Source organism: Drosophila guanche, unplaced genomic scaffold (assembly GCF_900245975.1).
Source record: "Drosophila guanche unplaced genomic scaffold, DGUA_6, whole genome shotgun sequence".
Lineage (NCBI taxonomy): Eukaryota > Metazoa > Arthropoda > Insecta > Diptera > Drosophilidae > Drosophila > Drosophila guanche.
In genome coordinates, this window is record NW_022995746.1 from 4,451,710 (window position 1) to 4,474,733 (window position 23,024).

The 23,024-nt window shown below is 42.8% G+C and overlaps 7 protein-coding genes across 7 annotated transcripts; 2 read left to right on the top strand and 5 right to left on the bottom strand.

Moving 5' to 3' along the window:
• Window positions 1–288: 288 nt before the first annotated feature.
• On the top strand, window positions 289–973 carry LOC117581726 (membrane magnesium transporter 1). Its single transcript, XM_034269105.1, has 3 exons — window positions 289–451; window positions 530–582; window positions 642–973. Exons 1-3 carry the CDS (start codon window positions 370–372, stop codon window positions 843–845), a joined length of 339 nt encoding a protein of 112 aa, XP_034124996.1. The 5' UTR covers window positions 289–369; the 3' UTR covers window positions 846–973.
• LOC117581722 (variant-specific surface protein VSP4A1) lies at window positions 860–2,735 on the bottom strand. The gene is made up of 3 exons (XM_034269102.1): window positions 2,642–2,735; window positions 2,436–2,576; window positions 860–2,382 (listed from the first exon to the last, which is right to left on the bottom strand). Exons 1-3 carry the CDS (start codon window positions 2,721–2,723, stop codon window positions 893–895), a joined length of 1,713 nt encoding a protein of 570 aa, XP_034124993.1. The 5' UTR covers window positions 2,724–2,735; the 3' UTR covers window positions 860–892.
• A 610-nt stretch (window positions 2,736–3,345) lies between these two features.
• LOC117581724 (predicted GPI-anchored protein 58) lies at window positions 3,346–4,589 on the top strand. Its single transcript, XM_034269103.1, has 2 exons — window positions 3,346–4,122; window positions 4,180–4,589. The coding sequence occupies exons 1-2, from the start codon at window positions 3,429–3,431 to the stop codon at window positions 4,377–4,379; spliced, it is 894 nt and encodes a 297-aa protein (XP_034124994.1). The 5' UTR covers window positions 3,346–3,428; the 3' UTR covers window positions 4,380–4,589.
• A 1,448-nt stretch (window positions 4,590–6,037) lies between these two features.
• LOC117582334 (keratin-associated protein 5-10) lies at window positions 6,038–7,817 on the bottom strand. Its single transcript, XM_034269986.1, has 4 exons — window positions 7,653–7,817; window positions 7,493–7,591; window positions 6,465–7,115; window positions 6,038–6,412 (listed from the first exon to the last, which is right to left on the bottom strand). The coding sequence occupies exons 1-4, from the start codon at window positions 7,729–7,731 to the stop codon at window positions 6,213–6,215; spliced, it is 1,029 nt and encodes a 342-aa protein (XP_034125877.1). The 5' UTR covers window positions 7,732–7,817; the 3' UTR covers window positions 6,038–6,212.
• Window positions 7,818–9,002: 1,185 nt separating this feature from the next.
• LOC117582361 (clumping factor A) lies at window positions 9,003–11,531 on the bottom strand. The gene is made up of 4 exons (XM_034270017.1): window positions 11,349–11,531; window positions 10,375–10,487; window positions 9,410–10,301; window positions 9,003–9,333 (listed from the first exon to the last, which is right to left on the bottom strand). Exons 1-4 carry the CDS (start codon window positions 11,410–11,412, stop codon window positions 9,116–9,118), a joined length of 1,287 nt encoding a protein of 428 aa, XP_034125908.1. The 5' UTR covers window positions 11,413–11,531; the 3' UTR covers window positions 9,003–9,115.
• Window positions 11,532–13,605: 2,074 nt separating this feature from the next.
• Window positions 13,606–17,967, bottom strand: LOC117582179 (flocculation protein FLO11). Its single transcript, XM_034269783.1, has 3 exons — window positions 17,735–17,967; window positions 14,155–14,688; window positions 13,606–14,090 (listed from the first exon to the last, which is right to left on the bottom strand). Exons 1-3 carry the CDS (start codon window positions 17,793–17,795, stop codon window positions 13,879–13,881), a joined length of 807 nt encoding a protein of 268 aa, XP_034125674.1. The 5' UTR covers window positions 17,796–17,967; the 3' UTR covers window positions 13,606–13,878.
• A 2,709-nt stretch (window positions 17,968–20,676) lies between these two features.
• LOC117581873 (transcription factor Maf) lies at window positions 20,677–22,372 on the bottom strand. Its single transcript, XM_034269335.1, has 3 exons — window positions 22,053–22,372; window positions 21,156–21,752; window positions 20,677–20,972 (listed from the first exon to the last, which is right to left on the bottom strand). The coding sequence occupies exons 1-3, from the start codon at window positions 22,111–22,113 to the stop codon at window positions 20,728–20,730; spliced, it is 903 nt and encodes a 300-aa protein (XP_034125226.1). The 5' UTR covers window positions 22,114–22,372; the 3' UTR covers window positions 20,677–20,727.
• Between the last annotated feature and the right edge of the window lie 652 nt (window positions 22,373–23,024).

Genomic DNA, 23,024 nt, shown 5'->3' on the forward strand with positions numbered 1-23,024 from the left:
TCGATGGTTTAAAGTCTCGATAGTGGTCGATAGCGCAGAGACACTGTTGCCAACTCGTCGGGTCATAAAAAAAGAAATTCCCAACAAATTGAAAATATGGCTGCGCTCGCTGATGAGTTGTTTCCATTGTGAATTATGTTATTGTGAATTGCGAAATTTGTGGGAATTTGTCTCCTGTCCTCTCACTTTCACGTTTCAAAAATGAGCACAAAAATACCCCAGAAACAAACCAAAAATAGAACACGTTCACACTTCCAATATACCAAATATACCATCCCAACCCTAAGTGTGACCGCATTGCCGAATTATCAGCAAATTTACGGAAAATTATTGCCTGAAATTGTAAAAACTTAAATTATTGAATCAAAAATGGGCAGCACCTTTTTAAACAAGCTTTTGCTGATTGCTGGCTTTGCCAGCTTAGCACATGCCGCCTTTTCGGCAGCACACCGTGAGTATATTCACCCCAATTAAGGGGAACTTTGGACCAGCAGACAAATCAAAATTAACCCATATTTTATGTCCACAGATCGCACGTACTTGCGGCTGACAGAGCAGGAGTGGAATAGTTTGCCATTGGATGTGAGGGATATTCAACACATGCTCAGTCCCCACATTAACTAATCTTTATTCGCTTTCAGTTAATTCTGCAGACTGTCATCAGTCTCGTGGTGGTTGTGTACAACATCATTGAAGTTGTGGGCCACTTCAAGGAGATTCGTGCCACTGTGGACATGCAGCAAAAGACTTGGGACACACTGGGCAACTTCCCGTCATTCTACTCGTTTAATCATCGCGGACGCGCTCTGAATCCGGGCTACACGCCACCCGAAAAGGTCCAATAGGAGCCGCAGTGGCATGGATTGGAAACGCTGCGAGGCTCTTTATTAGTTTAGTTTCGTGCAGTTACAATATAGATTATGCTAAACAATGACCAAATTACACACACCACAAAAGGTGGAGTTGCAGTAAACGAAGACGAACTCTTGGCCAGGATGAGCTCTAGGGCTCTGCTTTCCAGCTTGGAGTCCGCACGCAGATCCTCCCCGGGGCTCGAATTGCACGCATGATTGTGGCACAACCGGCAACCGTCTTGGTGGCCACTTTGCAGCAGGCACTCGTAGTACATCTGGGGATTGGAGCTACAGCCACGCACCACCAGCTGCTTGTGTGTGTCGTAGTATTCCAGACAGGCTTCCGCCTGCTCTTCCGGCTCGTTGGGCTGCACGGGACATGGAATTGCATTGGATCCACGTGAGATTTGCTCACAGTCCGCCTGCTGGCCTGTGCACTGATGACACCAGAGACGATGCTCCGGAAAGGCTCCCTTGTTGCAGAAGCTGCCGTTGCAGCTCTTGCAGGCAGAGTTGCTCGTCGAAGTGCAGCTGAAATCCTCTCGCTGGCAGCCTCTTTCGGTGGTGCCATTGCTATGGGTTAGCACAAGACACGGTGCGCCCGGTTGGGCACATTCCTCTATGTATATGCCACCGGGTCGCTCCCAGTTGGCGCAAGCCGCTCCCGCCTGATCCGAACTGCAGCGATAGCAGCGCGTAAAGTCGCGACTGTTGCAGCCTCCCTTCGCATCGCATTCATAGCAATTGAGGATGCCCGCATCAGTGGGTGGTGCACCGCATCCCCTGCGTATGTTCCAGTCGGAGTACTCGCAGGCAAAGCAGGAGGACGCCTCCGCAGAGCCGCACGTGCTGTTGCTGACCGCCGTCACATTGCTGCGGCATGCAGCCTGATCCACGGAGTTGCAGGTCAAGCAACGCTGCTGGGGAGTACAGCCGGCATTGCACTTGTCTCCCGTTCGGCACTTGTCCAGCTCGTCTCGGAGTGGTTCCAGCTCTGCTGGCAGTGCGGTGGAGCAGCCTCTGACGACGCGACTCAACTTGCGATAGCTGAAACAGAATTTGTCCTCCTCCCCACCGAGCAGCACATCCTGCTGGCATTCCTCGTAGAGACTCACATTGCAACGGCCGCTGTTCACCTGAAAGAGATCCATCTTGCAGCCCCGACCGCTGCTCGAGTCGCAGGTGGCACAGGTCTGTGTCCAGGCTCCCTGCTCATCGTTGCAGCCGTTGTACTCGCACAGCTTGGCGGCACTCGAGACGGTGTGATTGCCCTCCGAGACACAGCCGCGATATGCCTCGGTGGCACTCAGCACCTCGGTGTAGCACTGATCCTCCTCGTGATGGTAGCGGCATGGCTTTGGCTTGGCACCAGGTGCCACCACACAATTCACACCCGCACAATGATGGCACTTCAGGCGCCCAGGAGGATAGACACCAGCGTTGCAGAGGTTCGAGGAGCAGCTCTTTGAGTAGGTGGCCCCCGTGGTGGGGGTATCCGAGCCACAGCCACGATAAGTAATTGTATCGACTGCAAAGGGAGGTCCAATCAATTGAAGGTCAATGTCTAGGTGGTGGACTCACCAATTGACATGGCACACGACAGCTGGTTGGTGCAATCCTCATAGGGCAAGACCCCGACCTCACCCAGGGTCTGGGCGCACTCTGGCAAGGCAATCGAGTCGCAATGGTAGCAGACAATGGCCCAAGCAAACTGCAGCGAGCCTATTATTAGAACCGACAAGTCTTCGTATTATTGGAAACGAATTAAAGCCTGGGAACGGACTTACATGTCAGCAGCAGAGACCCCACCACGAGGAGCAGAATTGGTGTATCCGGACGAACCATTCTGACAACCAACAAGAAATGCATTGGCTTTGTTTGCACATTGAAATTTATAATCTACGAGTATTTTACGACTTATCAATGGAAAGAATAATCAAATGATAGAGCGCCATTGCTTGAAGTGATAAGGATAAGCCATGGAGAGAGCTTTTATTAGTTGGCCAAAAAAGAATGAAGGAAAACAAAGCACGTTTGTCTTCTGGCATATGCATAGTATAATTGACATGCTCCATAATGTGGACATATGTATATGCCTTGACCCCATTATCGGGCTAACCCATCTGGCCATCGAAAGGTTCACATCATCAATAATTCAGATGGAGTGTCGGGGTTGCAGGGATGTCGAGAGCGGCTCATAAGCCTGGCAGTACCCCTCCGCACAGCCCGGACGAATATCGATTTAATTTAGAGCTCGGATAATTGCGTGACAATCAAGGGATTCTAGTATAGCCATGACCAGGCCAATTTAGTGGGAACCACTCTCAGTTGACAGTAAAACAGCAACTGGACAGGAACGACAACGGCAACGACAACGACCTCTCATCTAGTGCAGCAGTTTATTGGCTTTACCAACTCCCAGTGTTTGTAGAGCTCTCCACAGTTTGCGCATAAATCCGATATCGCTAAAGATACTCTGCCAGATAATACTCCCCTGCCGTGAGTTCAAGTGGAAACTTTATTTTTGCCACAAAGTCAGACGATCCGCGAAGCTTGAACAGATCACTAGCCACCATGCAGACGAAGCAAATTGCTGTCTGGATCGCACTGACGATCCTCTTGCATTGCAGCGAAGCTCAGGAGGATAATATCCTGGAGCAGACGTCTAGCATGGAGGCAGCAACCACACCGTCAGTACCAACAGAAGTGAAGCCATCGGAAATGGAGCAACCAAATGATAAAAACTCCACAGGAAGCGAAAGCGGGGATGCCAAATCAGAGGAATCATCAATGGGTACAGATCATGTAGATCTGGGCCCACAAATAGAAGAGAAGCCTCCAATGGATACAGAGGATATTCCTGCTAAAGAGGAAGAAAAGGAAAAGGAAAAGGAAGAACCTTCTGATAATCCCCCTGCTGTGGAACATACAGAACCTCCAATGGAAGCAGCAGAAATTCCTGCTCATCCAAAACCCTTAGATATGGAAACTGAAACCGAAAATACCGATAAGGATAAGCCACCAGCTGAAACTGAATCAATTCCGGATGCTCCTGCTGAAGATTACCAAGACGATGCACCCCATGAGGATACAACAGCAGCCCCACCAGCTGGCACACAACCCCCAACACCACCTACTCCTCCAACCGTGCCACAATTTCCAACAATAAGTTGCTATAGTTGTGGCAACTGCAAGGAGAAGCCAACGAATAAAACAAAATGCACATCGACTGCTGGCAAGCGTAATGGTTGCGTCACTCTGGTCAAGAGTAAGTACTCCCTGGATGAATTCTCAATGTCTTAGCTAATGTGTAACAATCCTTTAGGTGAGGAGAAGCTTGTGCTGCGTGGTTGCATCTCCGAGCTGGCGGAGTCGGGCAACAACTACTGCATATCGAATGCCAAAGGCTGTGAAATGTGCTACGAGAACGACTGCAATGCCAAGGCGGTGACGCTGTCCAATGCGGCTGCTGCCCCGCTGCTGGGGAGCTGGCTTTTTATAATCAGTTGTCTGCTGGCGATGTAGGAACCCCTCGACTCTGAGTCATGCACTTTTTGAAATTATATTGAAATCGATAAAAAAGATAAGGAAGGCGTCCCCCGCCACGCCACGCCACGCCACGCACAATTAGATCAATTTCTTTTGTTTGTCAAAAAGCTTAATGGAGTATAAAGTTTATTATCGTACGTATTTGTTTTTGTGTCTTTGCAATGATTAATAAATGTACATAATACGACACATCAAGAAACATGAAGGAAAGACAAAATGCGATGGCCTTTGATAGATTTTGACTTTAATATTCTAACTGGATGCTAAGTGCTGTTAGAAGTATTTGCCAAAGTTTCTGAAGAGTTTATTGACATTTAAAGATCTCAAAAAGCATTCCGATTTATAACAGAGAGAAAATTCTTACCACAGAATTTGTGGCATTGAATAAATGTTTCTTGCTAAAGAAATTTACTGCTTAAAGTAGGAAGCTAAATTCGTTTCGGTTTTGTTTCAGTCTAGGCTCAACCATCAAAAGGAAGAAATCGAACAGAATGTGGCTGAGTCAACTCTTTATCTGGTATACTTTGATGGGATTATTGGCCATCCGAAGTGAAGGAACTACAGTTTCACATTTAAGGGATATTGAAACATATCCTGACCCCACAAAAGCAACAACAATTGCAGAAAAACCCAATATAATGCCCATAATCTGATTCTTTTGTGATCCGTTTGCAGGTGGAAAATGTTCGGAAAAGCCCACAAAGCGAACAAGATGCTATCGGAGTGATGGCAAACCGAATTCCTGCATCACAGTATACATGAGTAAGTGTAATGCTCTCATACCAAATCGAGTGATTCACAATACCATATTTTAGAGCCCAGTAATATTATCGTCCGAGGCTGTGAATTCGAGTCGGTGGGCCATGCCGAGGATTTATGCCTCGAAGAAGATATATTTTGTTCAGTTTGCTCTACAAATTACTGCAATTCCATGCCCGTTCATTCGAGCTCTGCCTCATTGATGGGCACAATCATATCGGCCATTTGTGTAATCAGTTCTTTGGCGAATGTTTAGGAACACCGGGAACCCTCTGAGTCATGGAAATTACACGTTAGCTACTTGGGGGTTAGAGTTTCAATTATCTGGCTCCTGATAAATTAAACTATTTATTACTCCTAAATACTGTTCGAAGAAAATAAATACAAGTTTTAATAATATGCATATTCAAAGGATTATTTTCTCAAGTAAATCTACATATGTATGAACATGGAAAATGATGCTATATTTATGCTGATTTTGCTATAGTGTTCAATTGGGTAGCATCAGACATAACTTCAGACAATCTTGGATGATGTAAATCAGCAAGAAGATATAAAGCTGATAGTCTCATGCTCAAATCTACAAAAGATTTAGAATTGGATTAATAATTTTTCATCATTCTTTTACTTTCTATTAATCTATGACTATACAAACCAAAGAATCTATGGCCTGCATGTTCGAGTATGTAGAATGCAGAACAAAGCGAATTCTTAATCAGTTGATAAGAAACACTTATCTTTATTATCTGTTTATTCGCTGTGTCTTCACACTGATAAGATGTATTCCAAGAATTAGTCAGTGTTAAGGCGTGGTAGCACCAATTTCCTAAAGCGCAACTGCCATGCACAACTAAAATAAAAAACATGATTGCAAATATTTTTGTATACATTATGTACAAGACTTTTATTTGTGATTAGACAAATATTCATAACTGTTATCATAATTATGTTATGCTTTCCTTTGGGGGTATGCATTAGTCATAGGCCAATCGCCGTAATTAGTTTTTGTGATACCATTGTGGAATACAAACAGAATGCCAAGCGGCTGGCCTACAAGGCGTAGCGGAGGGCCAGGGCGAGTCCCAGCAGAAGACCCACACCCAGCTGTTTAATGGTGGCTGCACCAGAGAAGGGCTCCACGTTGCAGAGGCTTGTTTGGCATTGCGAGCAATCGTGACTCTTCTCGTTGACACATTGGTACTGCATCAGCTCGCTGGCGTCATCCCAGCAGCCGCGTATACCAGCTCCATCTGGCAAAAAGAAGATTAGCTAATGCAAGTATGGCTTACAATTAAAACTTACTCCAATATCCGGAGAAGCAAGTGTTCGCACATGATGTGACCGGAGTGCCAACGCCTTTCCTGCAGTTGTCATTTGTGAGGGTGTTGCATTGAGCACACTGGAATCCCTGCGCCGCCAAATTGCATGCCGCCCCCGAGCAGGCTGTGCAGTTGCTCTCTGTGGTGCAGGCAGCCTGTCCCGTGGTGATACAGCCGCGTGAGACAGTGCCATTGAGGAGCGTGTAGCAGCCGAGACTCTCCTGGTTGTACTTCACAGTGCCACACGTCTTGGCAGTGCTTGCTTCCTGGGCACCCGCACAATCGGTGCACTGAATGCAGCTGCCAGCATCCCGTTCGTATTGCAGACTGTTGCAATTAGTCGTTTGGCAAATGGCACAGTTGGTGTCCGCGCTGCCCTTCGGGCACTTGGCTCCCGTATCGGAGGTGCAACCGCGCTGCATGTCAGCGGCGCTCGTGCCGATCGTGTAGCACTGACCATCGGCAGTTCCACAGGCTCCCAGCGTGGCGTTGGTGGGTGCGTTGCAGCTTTCGCCCGTGCAAATGTAGCAAACGAGGTTCGTGTTGCACTTGTCGGTGTTGCAACTGTTGCACAGTGGAGCAGTACAGTTGGCGCTTTCGGCAAGGCATCCCCGAGTTATAACTCCGTTAGCATCTGAAAGTAAATATATGTTTAAGTTTAATACTTAATTTCAACAGCCCAATGAGATAATCAATCGTTTATCGCAGCTATCGTTGATAGCACGAAGCCTTAGCCGATAGCCGTAGCCCGACACCCGACACCCGACAGCTTACTCTTGATTAAAATTTATCTTTGTTGCACAGTGTGTCAGAATGGTTATTTAATAGTAGAACGAATATAAGCGGGTCTCTGATAGCTCTTTGGCTTGATATGTTCTTAACTCTGTCAATAAAACTCCATTTGAGATGATCAGCTTAAGCTGTTTAAACACAAAAACATATTTCCATTCAATGTACACACATGTACATATGTATATTATAATCAGTCATGAGTCATATGTTGGTACTAACCTGCAGAAGTGAAACAATTGCTTGAGCAGGCCACTTCATTCAGACCCGCTGATGTTGTGAGACAATTTGCATTATTTCCTGAATTGCAGTCATAGCACTCTGTAGTAATTAGCAGAAAAAAAATGTAGTTAAAAGTTCGATTCCATTTAGGCCAACTTACGTATGGCCAGACAGCTGTCCAGCTGGCTGAGAGCGAGTGCCGCCACTATCAGTGTGGTGAAAAATGTATGACTACCCATGGCTATCTCTGTGGTATTCCTTTGCAATTGTCGTCTAGCGATCCGTTCGGGTATGTTGTGCTTGCCTCGACCACCTTTTGTTAACTGTCTGCCAAAGGGTTTCGGTGTTAAATATATCCCTAATCAATTTCACTTTAGCAGACACACACACACACACACACATCGCATTGGCCCACTGCTTATCTTTCTTTTAATTTTATTTTTTATGAATGTATTTCACAAGCATTTCGGTTTTCTTTCTACTGATAACTTCAATACACTTTTGCGATAATATATACTACATATACATATATGTATGCATGTTCATATGTACCTATGCAATGGTATTTGGTAAGTACCACCTTTGAAATATATTCGCGGCGGGAGGAAGCTTTCCATTGGTATTAACACATTGCAGGCCAACGAGCTCAGCGGATAATATTTTTCAATTCTAAAAAGTGAATTTAGCTCTTATACATTTTGGATTTTACAATTCTTTTTTTCCATAATAGTTAATAGGTTTTTGAAAACTCTATTTTAACCCTTCACTAGTTGGCTCTGAAGCTTTTTCCATTGTTCTAGCTTTCAACTAGAAAAAAGCTCGCTTCTGGTTTGTGCACTGTCTCCAGTTCTATAAATACGAGCTTTGAATCGTTTATACTGTTGATCGATATCAGTGAAAGTTGAATTCAATGTTAAATATTAAAAATTTTTTAATTCATAATTCAGTACGTCATGCACCATTTCTGTGCTGTCAAAAGGTTTCGTCATACAATTAACTAGAGAAAAAAGTGGGACCTACTCTGTATTTGTTCACTTTTGTTGTAATAAGAGGATTATAGATTATAATTCTTCTAATAACAATTAGCTGACAATTGACCAAAGATAAGGCCGAAGAAATTTTGATAAGTAAAGAAATTATTGTCTCCTTTTGTTCACTTCCACACGATCTTGATTTATGATCCGCAGGTGATCGTTTCGATTAGATTAGGTTCCAAGAAATTAGGTGGTTTTCAAATTGTTGCCAGAGTAAAAGATTTGTCGAGAATTTCCTTTGCGATGTGTTGAATATTGCAGAGAGATCTAAGAGGCGGCTTGTTTCTGTGGTGTGTTATTGGCAAAGATTTATGTATAGGTTATAAAAAATAGATGCAACATTTTGTGGGACTGTTTTTATAACAGGTACTCGAAGAATAAGGTTATATATGTACATACATACAATATACTGTCTGAGTGCCGGGCATAAACGAAGAGTCGCTTTTATAGGCGACTCACAACGTTTCTTCTCATTAATTAAGCAACTTTTCAGTCAATGGTTTTTACTTGTTTTATTTATTAATATTTAAAATTCAATATATAATACAACTTATGGATGTTCAACCCACCCATCTGCCCAGAACTGCTTCTAGAGGAAGTTCTTCACACCCGCCGCCAGAAGCAGAAGCAGCATGCCCAGGGACACGCGTAGACTGGCGCTGCTATTGCAGCGATCGTAGAAACAGAGGTTGCACTCGTCCTCAGGGGGAGTGTTAGGATCAGAAGTAACTGGAAGACCGACCTCTGTTCGCACAGCATCACAGCCGTTCTGACCGTTCTGTACACGAACACAGCCGAGTTGTTTCCCTGTTTGGCAGAAAGAATAATGCATATAAATATTTATTATGCAGCTCAATCCGATGCTCTATAGGTTTTTACGTACCTTTATCCGTCATAATGCTATAGCAAGCAGTCAACTTAATGTTACCATCCGTGTCCCTTCGAACACGGGAATTGGTGCGATAGTTCTGGAGCAGCATATCTGTGGCCATGGCAGCCAGAGATTTGCTACGAGCTGATACAGCAGAGACATCTCCAGATACAGTTGTTGCATCTGTTGAAGAATCGGTTGATGAATCACCCGAAGTAGAGTCGCTTGAGGAATCGGTTGGAGAGACTGTTGATGAATCGGTTGATTCACTTGCAGCATTGGAAGAAGAATCTGTTGATTCGGTTGCAGTGCTAGACGAAGAATCTGTGGATTCACTGGCAGCATTGGTTGAAGAGTCTGTGGATTCACTTGCAGCATTGGTTGAAGAATCTGTTGATTCAGTTGCAGCATTGGTTGAAGAGTCTGTGGATTCACTTGCAGAATTTGTGGAAGAATCTGTGGATCCATTACTTGAAGAATCGGTAGAAGAATCGGTAGAAGAATCGGAAGAAGCATCGGTTGATTCAGTTGGAGTATTGGATGATGAATCGGTAGTTCCATCAGTTGTAGAACCAGTAGATTCACTTGCAGTATTGCTAGAAGAATCTGTTGATTCCGTTGCATCGCTAGTTGACGAATCGGTCGTTTGATCAGTTGACGAATCTGTTGTTTCGCCTGTTGACGAATCCGTAGTTCCATCAGTTGTAGCATCGGTAGTTTCGTCTGTCGACGAATCGGTAGTTTCGTCGGTTGTAGAATCGGTAGTTCCATCGGTTGTAGAGTCAGTCGCAGATTCTGTGGTCGAGTCGGTCGAAGAATCGGTAGATCCACTAGCTGTTGAACCACTTGATCCACCTGCTGTAGATCCTGTAGGGGTGGCCGTGGAGCCGGTTGAAGGTTCATCCTGGAAAAAATAACAACAGTTGGATTGCTCTGTATTAAATCGATAATCTGACAGGTTGTTAGTGTCATCTTACTGTTGGGGTTGTCGATTCGGATGGCTCATCATCCGCATTGCAGCTAACCACCGGAACATTGTCCAGATCATCGCAGAGGGATCCGCTGCACTGGTAACATTCCAGGGCACTTGCTGCAAGGAAAATGGAGTTTAATTCATGGCATACAAAGTGCTCAAGCACCGAAAAAGCTTTAAATTGTGTTACTACGGAGCGGAAAACTTCTCTGATCGATAATATCGATCCTCCAATCACTTTGCTTATATAAAAACCTATTGGGCACGTTTCTGCCAACCGTTTACATATCTCTATTGGGGGCTACATAATTTAATGAGTTCTTATCGGACAGCAGCCTTTACTTTTCTACTTGGTACGTATGTACCTTAAGCTCTTCCATTTCGATAAAATACGATACGTTGCTCGTGTAGTTACTCATAAAATAAAATATCCCTGAATATATCTGTATATATTTAATTGCTCAAGATGGTCTTTAAGGTGTGATAATGCAATTTTGATTAAATATAAGAATATCCCTGAATATCTCGCTATACTCAATTGAAACTTAGTATTTGAGGTTTGATAATGCAATTCTGATGAAATACTCGACCGTTAAAATGTATCTGGAGGTGCACTAGAAGTTTTGATGAGTCAATATATACACATTGTATGTATCTATATATTTTTCAATAGTGTACACGCTTTGGCAATTTTTTCATTGAGGTGAGAGGCTGTTGGTGGCACAAAACTAATTACAATAATGGCACTGGCCATGGCATATTCTTCACTGGAAGTCGGTGCAAACATGGCTGATAAGGAGGCAACTCCATGTTCGCTCTCTCACAAAACTAAGACAGTTCATAAAATACAAAGTGTGAGTAATTTCCATTCCTAACATTGACACGTCCATAGATCAATCATTATAAATTTCTAGTCTAAATTATTTCCTTCGCACTTTGTACTGGAAACTTCGACGTTTTTTGGTATGCAAATCCCACCTTTCCAGATAGTCGTTGAGGCACAGAATGCCAGAATCAGAAAGGTAACCGTGATCGAACGCATTTTGCGAGTATTATTTTATATTTTATATTATCCGCAGGATCCTTTGAACGTAAAAATGATCCTTGTTGGATGGTGGTAGAGCAGTGGAGAAACGAGAACAGTAACGCACGACGCCTGAATGGGAACTACCAATTAAATATATTGTTAACATGGCTTTTTTATCATTTGCAGTTCGAACCGCCGCCGCCGTCACTGATAAGCGTTAGCAGCAGCAGCAGCAGCAGCAGCAGCAGCAGCAAACACCAAAGCAGAGCGGAACAGAGGGGGTTTAAAAGCATTCAGGAATTGCCATTGTTCTAGGTTGTGGACACAAGGAACTGCCCCTAATCTGGCCAGCAGTGTGCGTGAGGGAGGCACCTTCCTGTCAATAACGCGGTCGTACAAAAACCATTTAATGCCAATATTTATGGGGCCAATAGGGAAAATTTGCCGATTTTTTGGGCATTCACTTCCTCAGGATGTTAACTTCGAGTGGTTTCGGTTATGGCTTTATTTGCGCCGCAATTGGAATTATCCCAGTTCGTAGAACTCATAATTCGATAAGATATAGATCCATTTTGCAATAATTGTTTTACAATTAGCCAAATTGTCAGACCTCTGGCATTTTTATGGCTCATTCAAAGAGGGCCAAGCCCATGACACATAAAGCACTCCCCGCTTAATTGCAATTGACGTTTTGAGGAAAAAAACTAGACAAAAATCTTTATGGGTGCCGTAGAAATTCGCGTATATTGCACTCTTTGAGACCCCTTGGCGGCATACAGACAGCACACAGATATCTAGAAAATCGCTGACTCTCTTAGCACTTAATGTATGGTATGCAGATATCTAATCAAACTAATCGATTTCTAAGGCGTCTAAATCCTGGCCAGGCTCTATGGCTGTTGCTGAGTAATAATACTTGAGAAAATAAATATATAACGTCCACATGTGATAGGCAAATATATAAACTAAATATATGTACAATCGAGTAAACGTGTCTGTTTTAGTTGCAAACTAAATTTCGATAAACGAACGAAGCCAGAACAAAATCAGTTGGGTCGCATAACGATTAAAACATTTATTTGCAATGATTCATTTTATTATTTGGACAGCTACCTAATAGATGAGAATTTTAATCAAAAACCAACCAGTGCTTGGTACTTTTTCTTTACTTACTTCTGTGTGGGGGCAACGTCTAACTTTGGTATAGAAAAGAGTAAAGATTTATGGGAATAGATCAAAATGTTTGACCTGCGCAATACAGAGCTCGCTATTGATAAGCCCTAACCAGTGACAATCTATGACGACTGTTAATCGAATTATCAGTCATGAGACATTACTAATTACGTGTAAGTTTTTAGTTTAATCTGTAACACACTTGAGATATGGCTCTACCGAAAGGGAATTCCATGTTAGAGCGCGTGGTGCGCCTTCTTGTGCTACTTCAATACATTAGTTGAACTTATCAGACACTGTTGTACTTATATCGGTGCCATAAAAATATCCTAATGATTTACGCATGGTCGCTGCTTGTTTGCATTCAGTGTGGCCAAAATTTGTATAATCAAGTCTTATCTTATCGATGGGAATTCTTTGTTGTTGCCTTGTGTTTGATTTTTTTCTTTTCTTTTTCCGCTTTCCGTTTTTTGGGACTTTTTCGTTTCGAGTTTGCCCTGGGTAAATTTGTATAGCATAAATGGCCTAAAAGTATGCCTCCGCGTGGGTTCTGGTTCTGTCATCGCGGCTGTTTGCACAACAAATCCAAGCCGTACCATCACGTATACGCATACGTGACATTGCCATTAATGTGCAAAAAAAGTCCCCAGTCTTGTGTTTGCAGAATGCATTTATTTATTAATCATCTAAGAATTAGATAAGATTACTGCCAATGACTAGTCATTTAGCACACCAATATTTATCTTAATTTCGGTTGTAATCTTTTGTTTTGAATGAGCCAATAGAAAATCAAGCAAGGGTTTTATTTGTTTGCACTGCCGATAAGATATTTATCGCCATAGTCATCTGCAAGTTTGCTCTTTGGATTCTTTGGTTCATTAGAAGGTTGTGGCTAGAAAGTTGCAAATTTATTCATGGATTTAAATTTCATGCAATTTCCGGTTTACTATAGATTAAAAGTTGTTTTCAAATGAGGTTTCTCACTTTCTTCAGTGATTTGTTTTCCTTTAAAAATTACATATTAAGTAGAATTTATTAAGTTTTTCCTTATGCTTCACATTTGGTTAGCTTTAATTAGTTAATACAAATAAATTTGCATATATTTCGATATTCGTTTTGAGTGTATGTTGGTGTGTGCGGTGTGTTTGTTGTGTTTGTTGTGTGTCTCTTAAAAATTATATAAAATTTCGAATCACTTAACGATGAGTGCTGTCTTATGAGTGTGTCTTTTGTTGGTGTGTGTTGGGTCTTAAAGAAACGAGGAATACTAAATTGTAGCACCGGGTGATGATGATGATGAGTTGATCTCTAGTTGCGATGCAGTGCAGCCGCTACAATGGCCAGCAGCAGAGATCCCAGGAGCGATGTCTGGAGCGCGGAGCTGCCGTTGCAGGCATTCATGCTGCAGGGATCACAGTTGGAGAGCTCCGTTCCGTTGCTTTGGCGTTGAAGCTGCTCGCAGACGGCCTCATAGGTGCCGACGCGGGAGCAACCGCGATCCGTGATCATTGTGCCATTGACTAAAAATAGGAATGAGAATGATTAGCCTTGGTTTAGTGATTGCTTTGTGTTTGGTCAACTAACCCTTCGCCTGCACAGAGTAGCAATGGAAGGTGTACTCCGTATCGACCAGCGATCGTCGCTGCCGGATGGCCAATGATGGTGTGGTGCTCTCGGTCTCCACAGGCACCAGACGCGTGGTGTTCCTGGCTGCCAGCGCCAACAGATCCTCGGCGGGTGGCGTTGGCCAACCAGTGGTGGTCTCCACGGGTCCAGCTGTTGGTGGTGTTGGTGCTGGCGCCTCTGTGCTTGCAGTGCTCTCTGTGATCAGCTCCGGGGTTGTAGTCTCCACTGTGGTGGTTGTTGGCTCAGTGGTGGCGACAGTGGTCTCTGCCGTAGTGCTCTGGGTGCTTGTGTCCATTGTGGACGTACTCTGCACAGTCGTACTTTCCTCTGTCGTTGTGGTGCTCGCCTCTGTAGTGGTGGTGGTGGTCACTGTGGAGGCTTCAGTGCTGCCGCCGTGATTGAAAAAGTCATCATTGCAGGCCAGGAGTGGTGTGTCCTTTTGCAGCATAGCACAATCATCGCAAACATAGCACATGAGATCGGCATTGATGGCTGGAAATGGCATCAAAATTAACATAAATTAGTATCACTCTTTTTGTAAGGGTATTCACATTTTACTTCTCCCTTTTCTTAATATTTTATATCTTTATGTACCAAAAACCCATGCTATCCATCATTTAAAAAGGTTTCATTTATAATTTTTCACCCATTTCCTTATTCTATACTGTGTTTTCGGGCCTTGCCCAAATTTTGATATATGTATTCTTATCCAGAAAAAGCTATCTATCAGTTAAAAGTGCTCAATATATAGCTTGGGCAAACAGAGACCGATAACAGGGTGCGGAGTGGATCAAGTGAGGGTCATAAATCAACAGAATCTATAAACCAGCGACTTTGGCGTATTATTTGTCCATTCTTTAGCATAAGTTTATTTGTTCTTGGGCAGTAATTACCTTTGTTGGAATTTTTCATTTGAATTTTCCCCACCCCTACCCAGCTACAGAGAGCAATTTGCATTTGCAATTCTTGCACAAATATTTGCCAGCCTCAAACAGGTAAGCAGACAAACTTATCGGAATGGGATGGGTACATTGCGATAATTGCCTTAATAGTGTTATCAGGGGATGTGGATGCGGAACTATCAGCGTTGATAGCAGGTGACTCACAATTACAATGGCTCCCGTACGATCAAATAGGCCTAAGCCATCACTTGACTGCTGTCCCTAGAGATTAATTCCCCCACCGAATGTTTTCAGCATAAATTAATTTGTCAAGATCAATTCTGACTGCATTAACTGTTCATAGGTAAATAAATGTTCTAGTTTCTCTGTAGATTTCCGTACAGAGTCTTTTAGATAATGTTGTTCCCCTAATACATCTCCCTTTCTATACTTAAGGGAATTCTTAAATGTTAAATCTCTAATTTAATATATTCTTATGGATAGGACCAAGTGTTTTTCCTATGGATAAACCCCTGTTGACTCAGCTACCTATATACACAATCCCCACTTGATTGTTCTACCTTTAGATAATATTTCACTTGATTGTTCTACCCATAGATAAAAAATCCCAATATTTGGACATTTTTTGTTTGATAAAATGATGGACAACTTTTGCCATTTGTTAAATTAAAACAATTTTTTGTTTTTATTATTTTTAATTTATCATAAGTCATTTTGATTGATGGGTGCCTTTTTGGGGTGGAGAGAATTTCGAATGTGAGCCACAGCTTGTTGGGGGTTTAATAGCACGTGATAAGCGTCACCGAACCTCTTCTCTCTATACTGGAATTTTCACTTTCTCATTCATAACAAGCGTTCATTCTTGTTTAATTGTTAAGCTTTTCAGAGTTCTAGAGGGGTTACTACACGTAATCGCACTCGTACCTGTAGCTGAACCTACTTATGTAAGTCAATAAACTCTCTGGATCGTTAAAACTTGCTGTTAAGCTTAAGCTTTGTGCCAAAGTGCAGCTTCCATTGAAGTTTTTTGTAATTGTTTCTATTGCGTCTTTACAGGCATCTCCCTAGCATCTGGTGGCCCTACATTAAAATAATACACTATTCGTATATGACCTTATGTCTCACCTAAACACCTAAACCTAAACCTATACCATTTACTGCTTTTACTTTTATTTTTATTTTAAATTATATATATATATTTTGGCAAACATTTCATTCATTTGTGAAAACACCGCTCCCAAAATGATAGAATTTCAAGTTTTATTTAGACAATGAAATCTTTCTTCTCCTCAAAATTATATTGTTTTTTTTAAATTCATTAATAAATCCGCTTTTAATGAATGCAAACTGGCTTCTGCCAGAATGTGGTATTCCAACAATAAGATATCTGTGTATCTGGGATATAATGTGTGGACATTTCTAAATATTAATATTGCGCGGAAATCTGTATTTCCGTTGTTTTTATTCATTCTGATATATCTTCCTTCTAGTATACTGTATTTTGCAGGTAATGTACATTTGGTAATTTCCCCTCGAGAACCTGGCTAACACCTCACAATCCCAGATTAGAAACTGTGAAAAAAATTACAGAATTTCAGGTTTTTTCCCCTATTTGGGTACGAGTAAGGTAAGTATTTTCTAAGCGGTGCTAATGGGCCAGACAAGTTTTTCCATTTCGGGCCGCTGCTGCTGCTGTGGCTGCTGCAAAATGTGTTAAGTGTAACTATAACATTTTCAATTAGCGGACAGGCTGGCTCTTGCTCTGGCTCTGGCTCGCCTGCTCAATGTCAAAAAAATATTTTGTATTTGTTCATTATTGTTTTTCGTTCATTTCCACTTGAAAGCTGCGCGAACTGCAGCTGACTGACTTTTCATCTCAGCCATAAATTAGAGAGGATCTGAAAGTACTTGTGGCAAGGGCGGAGGGGCCTGACTCTGAACATTTCCAGTTGGATGGAATGACATTTCCGCATCACAATCGAAAACTGAAATAACCGCAAATTGGCAACAATCTTTACATTATTTATGACAGTTTAATAATAACAAAATAAATTAGCTCTTTTTAATGTCATCTGCGTTGGCTTTGGGCCTGGGTCTGGGCCTGGGACGTTGCTTCTAACGCTGTTTGATATGCAAAATTCGATGGCGAAACCGCCTCATGATCTTGAATTTTAATTTCATTTCGATTGCTCGTTTTGCCGCTGCACATTTATGTACTAATAAAATCTGATACACAAATTCACATTTATTTATTTATAGCGGCAGCGGCAATCAAAGAGAGCCACAAGACCTTTTATCAGAAATCATATGATCTGCTGGTTGGGCCTAGAGTCTGGTTTTGGGGCTGACTATCTGATGGCGGATTTACTTGAATGGGTTTTCCAGATATCTATTTATATATATATTTATTTCGAAAAGATATCTCATGTGTGTTTTAAGTTCCCCTGAATCGTGTGATGTCTGATATGGGATATTATCACGACACTTTTCATGTATATTTTAGCTTCTCTTTGGGTCTTAGTCTGCTATCAGATATATCACTTCTCCTTCAAGAAATACCCATCAAATTTTATCACGACACTTCTCTCGATATTCTAATATGGCCTTTCCGAAACTTCGAGTAGTGAAATGCTTACCTGGCAATGTGAGCAACAACAGCAAGGAACTGGCCAAAATGATGTGACTTCTGCTAGTCATGGTGGTGCTGTGTGTTTGGTTTTATTTTAAAATATATATTTCGGATATATTTTATATAAATCTGAATCCCACAGATGTTATAGTATATGTACTAATTGGTATTGTTGTATTATACTTTTGCACTTTTGTATCTTTTGTTCTCGCGATTTCTGGGGCGACCGCAGTTTGCAAATTCTCAAATTTAACTGAAAATCTTGTGATTTGTTTCAGACTTTTTATAGAGTTTTATACTGCGACTGCGACTGCGGCTGCTACTGCGGCACGGGCGCCAGCGGCTCCAATGCTGAGGGAGAGCGAGAGAGTGCGAGAGAGCGAGCGATCGGAGAGACCGTAAAACAAGTTTTACTTTTCATTTCTTTATTGATAACAAATTAATTTATAATGCAGAAGCGGCGAGCGCGCAAAAATTTTAATTGTCTGAAAGTAAAACCGAAAGAGAGTGGCGCTTCTCTTCCGCTACCTTACCCGAGGGTTCTTTTCTCTTAAGTTCTCTGCATAACGATATGTGCGGGCATGGTAGCGGCTGCCTGGCTGCCTGGCTGTCAGGTCTTTCCCATTCACATGATTCAGTTTGCGGGGATTATTTCTACCCCATTCATTACATTCAGATGTGTTTGGAGCATTTCTTTCTTAAATTTCCTTTGTTTCCTCTTCGATTCTCCAGGGTTACTTCTCGTAGGGTCGGCACTGCAAGTGTTTCCCATGTAAGTGATTCAGTAGGCAGATTCACAAAGTCGAGCAAAGATACTCTACTTGTACTTAGTCAGCAAATGGAAACGCTGATTTTACTCTTAATGGGATAAATAATGGATTATACACTCGCTCGCAATTTGCATAAATTTCGTTTCTTGAGTATCAACTTTGTTGATGTCGCATGATTATTATCCAATATCAAAAATGTATCACGCAACGCAAACAAACAATTAACAGTGATATTTTGATGCCAATAATTATTGGCTCATCCTATTGACACCTTGTCGTCAGAGGGGGAGAAGTGAGTGTGGGGTGCTTGGGCGAAAGAACTTTGTAGCCGCACGAGCCAATAGAAGTACGAAATGTTCCAGTCGAGTGCGCATCAAGGTCGAATTCACTCGAAAGTTAATTAAATTCCCAGACTGACCTACAAAAAAACAGGGTGAAGACTGAGCTGTCACATAGAGGTCAACTGATAAGGTGACTTTTATCAGGTGTGAACATTTTCTACAATATATATTTGTAAACAAGAAAAAGAACAAATTGACAAGTTTGGGAGATCTAAACTGTTTTAGATTAATTACGAATAAAAGCTTGATGTTACTTATACACATTTTAGCTCAATCTCTTCATTTCAATATGAAATCATGTCGAAATCTATTTGAAAAAGATGCAAAAAGATGAAACGAATTTCGTGATATTTGCATAAGTAATCCACAATTTTTTGGTGCTTTGAATTGAGAAGACTTAACTCTTTTTTTTCGAATATTTTCTACAAGCTCGCATTACACTATATCAAAAATTTAAGAGTTCAATTCGGTGCTCTACATTGCTCTGTAATAAATCCACAAAAAGTGCATAAATGCAACACACAATTTAGTTTCTCTTTCTCTTTTAGCGGCTATAACTATTGGCCCTGAAATAATTTCTGATGGCTGAGAGATGATCATAAATCGTGCGTTCTACGAGTATCTGCATATATATCATACATCTGGGTGGGTTCGTGCCAAATTGTCAGTAGATCTGTTTAGTGCCGCTTGAGACAACTGACGCATCGTCTGGGCAGAGCAGACGCAGAGATAAAAATGCTGAAACTTCAGCAAAAAAAGTGGAATAAAATATCGATTCAAGTGTCGGCGACATCACGTAAAGCGCTAAGTGACGATTCTCTTGCTCTGTGACAAAAGTCAGTCTCGATATCGCTCTTTCTCTACCTGCGCCCAGTAGAATGCTCTTTAGAGTTCAGAAACGTCAACAAAAAGCCCCAAGACAAGCGGAGAATTTTAAAGCCTTTTGGGCATGTCGTCTGTTCGTCATTACACAACTGAGGCCCGGAAGTTGAGTGGCAACAGCAGCATTGACGAAAATAAAACGGGGAAGCGAAAAAAATGCCCCCAACACGAGCCCAGCCCCAATCCACTTTGATATTAAATACTATATATGTGAAAGTTATGAACAGTATCACAAATTTGGCAGCTGATTTAACCGTTTTGTTCGCTTAGAACAAGTTTCCTTTCCGAAAACGCACTCTGGCATCGAGCTTCCTCATCGCAGTTGCTCATCGCCCGATTGAGAAATCGGGCCTCAATCACAGTTCTCTCAGCCCCGTCCAGTAGTCCAGTAGTCCAGTAGTCCTCTTATGGCGCTATAAATCTTGTTGAAATTTAAGGCAGCAATTGCCACTCGACTACCTATCGCTTATCAGGCTAAATGGTCAGGCTCTGGGCAGTTGATCAATTTATCAGTTTATGAGCTGCATGAAGTCACTGAAATCTATTTGAAAATTCTAACCGCATAACCGCATACGGAGCGGGAGCACCCACCTCATCGTCATAGTCTGCCTCGATGGATGACTTATCGTTCGAAGCTAATTGATACGATTTTGATAGTGCTTTCGCCCGGCTAGTACACAGTTGCAGGTTGAATGAACATGGATGGGCCACGCAATGAGTGGGCACTTTCCCATACACCCAACGAAGCGACAATAATAACCCAAAGGGAAATATGTTCCTTATCGATGCCAATTAAACAATTATGCCAAAATAGCCTAGGTGCGCTCATTGCCTTCCGAATTTCTGCCACTTATATGAGACATTGGCGTAAGTGGGCCATAAATAGACGAAAAAATCAAATCAAAACGCTCGTAAATCGCCAAACTGCGATTCCAAAAATTAACTCTGACTTGGAATTCTGTTTTGAGGCCATATATTTTGTGTATATTATTATTTTGCTTCACACTTTAGGCCACAACAATCGCCAGCAGCGTCAGTGCTGAGATTGTCCACTGGGCGGACGTCGACCTTGAGCCAGATCCACTCATCGATCCGATGCTTATGTCAATGGGTTGATTGCAGCCATTCTCCTCGCACAGTGTACACCCCACCACGCGCCAGTTCTCGAAGAGTGCATCGCAGGCGCCATTGGTGGTCGAATTGCCCGACCTGGCCATGGTGCAGCCGCGATTAGTGATCACTGTGTCGTTACCTGATTGGATATATCAATGAGGGTTTAGCTGATAAACTGATAAACTGATAAACTGATAAAGTGTTGGTGAAAGTCAATTCACATTGCTGCTGTCATGGCTGATGATTCACTTATCGATATTCAGCGTAATCTTATCAATATCGTTGCAGCAATGTGAATGGCCTGGATAAGGGCGATGCTTACGTTGGAGCCTGGCTGTGTAGCATACGGCAATGTCAGACACCTGTCTGGCGGTTCTACGCCTGCGTCGATCATCTTCATCTTCGTCCTCGTCCTCGTCCTCGTCTTCATCCTCGTCAGCATCGCTGTCCACAGAGCCGGGCTGAGCTGGAGTTCCGGCTGCAGGAGCGCCACCACCTGAAACAGCTCCCGTGCCCACTCCTGTCCCAACTGCTGCTCCAGTTCCTCCTCCACCTCCACCTCCAGCTGCTGCTCCTCCAACGCCATTTCCTGCAGCAGCTGCTCCAATTCCTATGGGGGATAGTGGCGCCTTCGGAGCTGACTCATCGCTGTCGTAGTCCTCATCCTCGTCCTCGCTACCACTAGAAGCAGCAACAGCAGGCAGAGCAGCAGCTGGGGCTGGTGCGGGGGCTGGGCCATTTCCTGGAATGGCAGCCGGACCGGCAGCAGGACTGGCTGGACCCACGCTGGAGTTCTGGATGGGACTGGCAGAAATCAACATTCCACCACCATTCGCAGACGTGGGCGAGCCACTGCACACCTCCATCTCGCTCAGCTTGGCCGTCTCATCGCAGTCCTGACAGGTGTAGCAGCGCAGAGCTGAGGAAAAGCAAACACACACACAGATAGACAAACAGACACACACATGACGACGACCTTGGGTTAGTTGTGGGCTTGTGCACAGTGTGACCGTGACAGGTCTTATCAGCAGTTTGTTATCAGACGGATGAATAATCCGAACTGCCTGGGCCCCTGGCAGGGTTCAACGTTGCGTTTGAGCAACGCTTTTTTGGGGTCAATCAATTAGCATATGAACGGACGGGTGCCATGGCTTAGTGCCGTGTGATTTATGGCCAACAGAAAACCAGGCAGCAGCAGCAGCAGGTGCCTTATACATACCTAAAACACCTGAACCACTCAAAACCAATGCCGAAAGCAGGAAAACCAACAAGAATTGCATTCTTTTGTGTGTGTATGTCGGGAAGGAGAAAACTTTCAATTTGCAAAACGTCAACGCGTCAAAAAATGCAAAAAACTTTCAATGAGTGAAACGCTCCTCCGGATGAGAATGTGGGCTCGAAAAGTGCACAGTTCCGGTGTTCTTTTGTTCTAGTTTTTTGTGTGTGCTCTTCTTCGTGTCAGCAACCGCCACCGAAAATTCAAATGGAACTGCCAGTCCAAAGACATCGAAAGCAATGGCGGAGGCTGTTGTTTCCTCTATCAAAATAGATTTCTGAGTTATCACACAGTGGTGTGGGGCTGGAGACGCGCGGAGATGGGTAGGGCAAATAATTTGCAGCATTGGTGAAACATGTCGCGCCCCGGCGACAGAGACAACCTCTGATGATAGCATCGCCAAAGCGTTTCAAATTAAATGCGACAGACAGAGACAGCATCGAAAGACGGTGGGCTGAAGGGGCCTGCGTGGGTGTGGGAGGGTGCGTGGCACTCGAGCATCTTACATGAGTAATGGGAAAATTATCTTTGATTGGGGAAAAACATGTCAAGAATCAACACAGAAGGAAATGACACATGAAAGTCGAACGGAGATATACCCTAAGACGTTTGCTTTATGATCTGTTGTTCCAAGCATGGTGAAACTTTAGAGGATTATTTGCAATTTTTAAACTTGTTTTGGAAATGAAAAGGTTCCAGAGCTTATCTTCTCTCTTGGTACACCAAAAATTATACAATACGCAATAATATTATGAGCGTAAAGTAAAGACTAAAATAATTTTCCTACGTTTAGGACATAGAAATTTATGCAATTGGAATTTAAAATTAAATTAATTTAAATTAAATATTTCAATCTACATCCCAAAGATCTTTTTACTATCAGAGAGAAGAGACGACACTGGGAGCTTCCGTTGC

Bases quoted from the DNA above. Each gene is read 5' to 3' on its own strand.
- LOC117582361 (XM_034270017.1), bottom strand. From the start codon at position 11,412: ATGCGTTCGATCACGGTTACCTTTCTGATTCTGGCATTCTGTGCCTCA. The intron at 10,302-10,374 runs GTAAGATGACAC...TATTTTTTCCAG, and splicing joins CCGAATCGACAACCCCAACA to GATGAACCTTCAACCGGCTC. The intron at 9,334-9,409 runs GTACGTAAAAAC...TCTGCCAAACAG, and splicing joins TAGCATTATGACGGATAAAG to GGAAACAACTCGGCTGTGTT.
- LOC117582179 (XM_034269783.1), bottom strand. From the start codon at position 17,795: ATGACTAGCAGAAGTCACATCATTTTGGCCAGTTCCTTGCTGTTGTTG. The intron at 14,689-17,734 runs GTAAGCATTTCA...TGCCATTTCCAG, and splicing joins GTTGTTGCTCACATTGCCAG to CCATCAATGCCGATCTCATG. The intron at 14,091-14,154 runs GTTAGTTGACCA...TCCTATTTTTAG, and splicing joins CTACTCTGTGCAGGCGAAGG to TCAATGGCACAATGATCACG.
- LOC117582334 (XM_034269986.1), bottom strand. From the start codon at position 7,731: ATGGGTAGTCATACATTTTTCACCACACTGATAGTGGCGGCACTCGCT. The intron at 7,592-7,652 runs GTAAGTTGGCCT...TAATTACTACAG, and splicing joins GGACAGCTGTCTGGCCATAC to AGTGCTATGACTGCAATTCA. The intron at 6,413-6,464 runs GTAAGTTTTAAT...TCTTTTTGCCAG, and splicing joins TTGCTTCTCCGGATATTGGA to ATGGAGCTGGTATACGCGGC.
- LOC117581722 (XM_034269102.1), bottom strand. From the start codon at position 2,723: ATGCATTTCTTGTTGGTTGTCAGAATGGTTCGTCCGGATACACCAATT. The intron at 2,577-2,641 runs GTAAGTCCGTTC...TTCTAATAATAG, and splicing joins GGGGTCTCTGCTGCTGACAT to GCTCGCTGCAGTTTGCTTGG. The intron at 2,383-2,435 runs GTGAGTCCACCA...CTCCCTTTGCAG, and splicing joins GTCGTGTGCCATGTCAATTG to TCGATACAATTACTTATCGT.
- LOC117581873 (XM_034269335.1), bottom strand. From the start codon at position 22,113: ATGCAATTCTTGTTGGTTTTCCTGCTTTCGGCATTGGTTTTGAGTGGT. The intron at 21,753-22,052 runs GTATGTATAAGG...GCTTTTCCTCAG, and splicing joins GAGTGGTTCAGGTGTTTTAG to CTCTGCGCTGCTACACCTGT. The intron at 20,973-21,155 runs GTAAGCATCGCC...ATATCCAATCAG, and splicing joins CTACACAGCCAGGCTCCAAC to GTAACGACACAGTGATCACT.
- LOC117581724 (XM_034269103.1), top strand. From the start codon at position 3,429: ATGCAGACGAAGCAAATTGCTGTCTGGATCGCACTGACGATCCTCTTG. The intron at 4,123-4,179 runs GTAAGTACTCCC...ACAATCCTTTAG, and splicing joins TTGCGTCACTCTGGTCAAGA to GTGAGGAGAAGCTTGTGCTG.
- LOC117581726 (XM_034269105.1), top strand. From the start codon at position 370: ATGGGCAGCACCTTTTTAAACAAGCTTTTGCTGATTGCTGGCTTTGCC. The intron at 452-529 runs GTGAGTATATTC...TTATGTCCACAG, and splicing joins CGCCTTTTCGGCAGCACACC to ATCGCACGTACTTGCGGCTG. The intron at 583-641 runs GTGAGGGATATT...ATTCGCTTTCAG, and splicing joins GGAATAGTTTGCCATTGGAT to TTAATTCTGCAGACTGTCAT.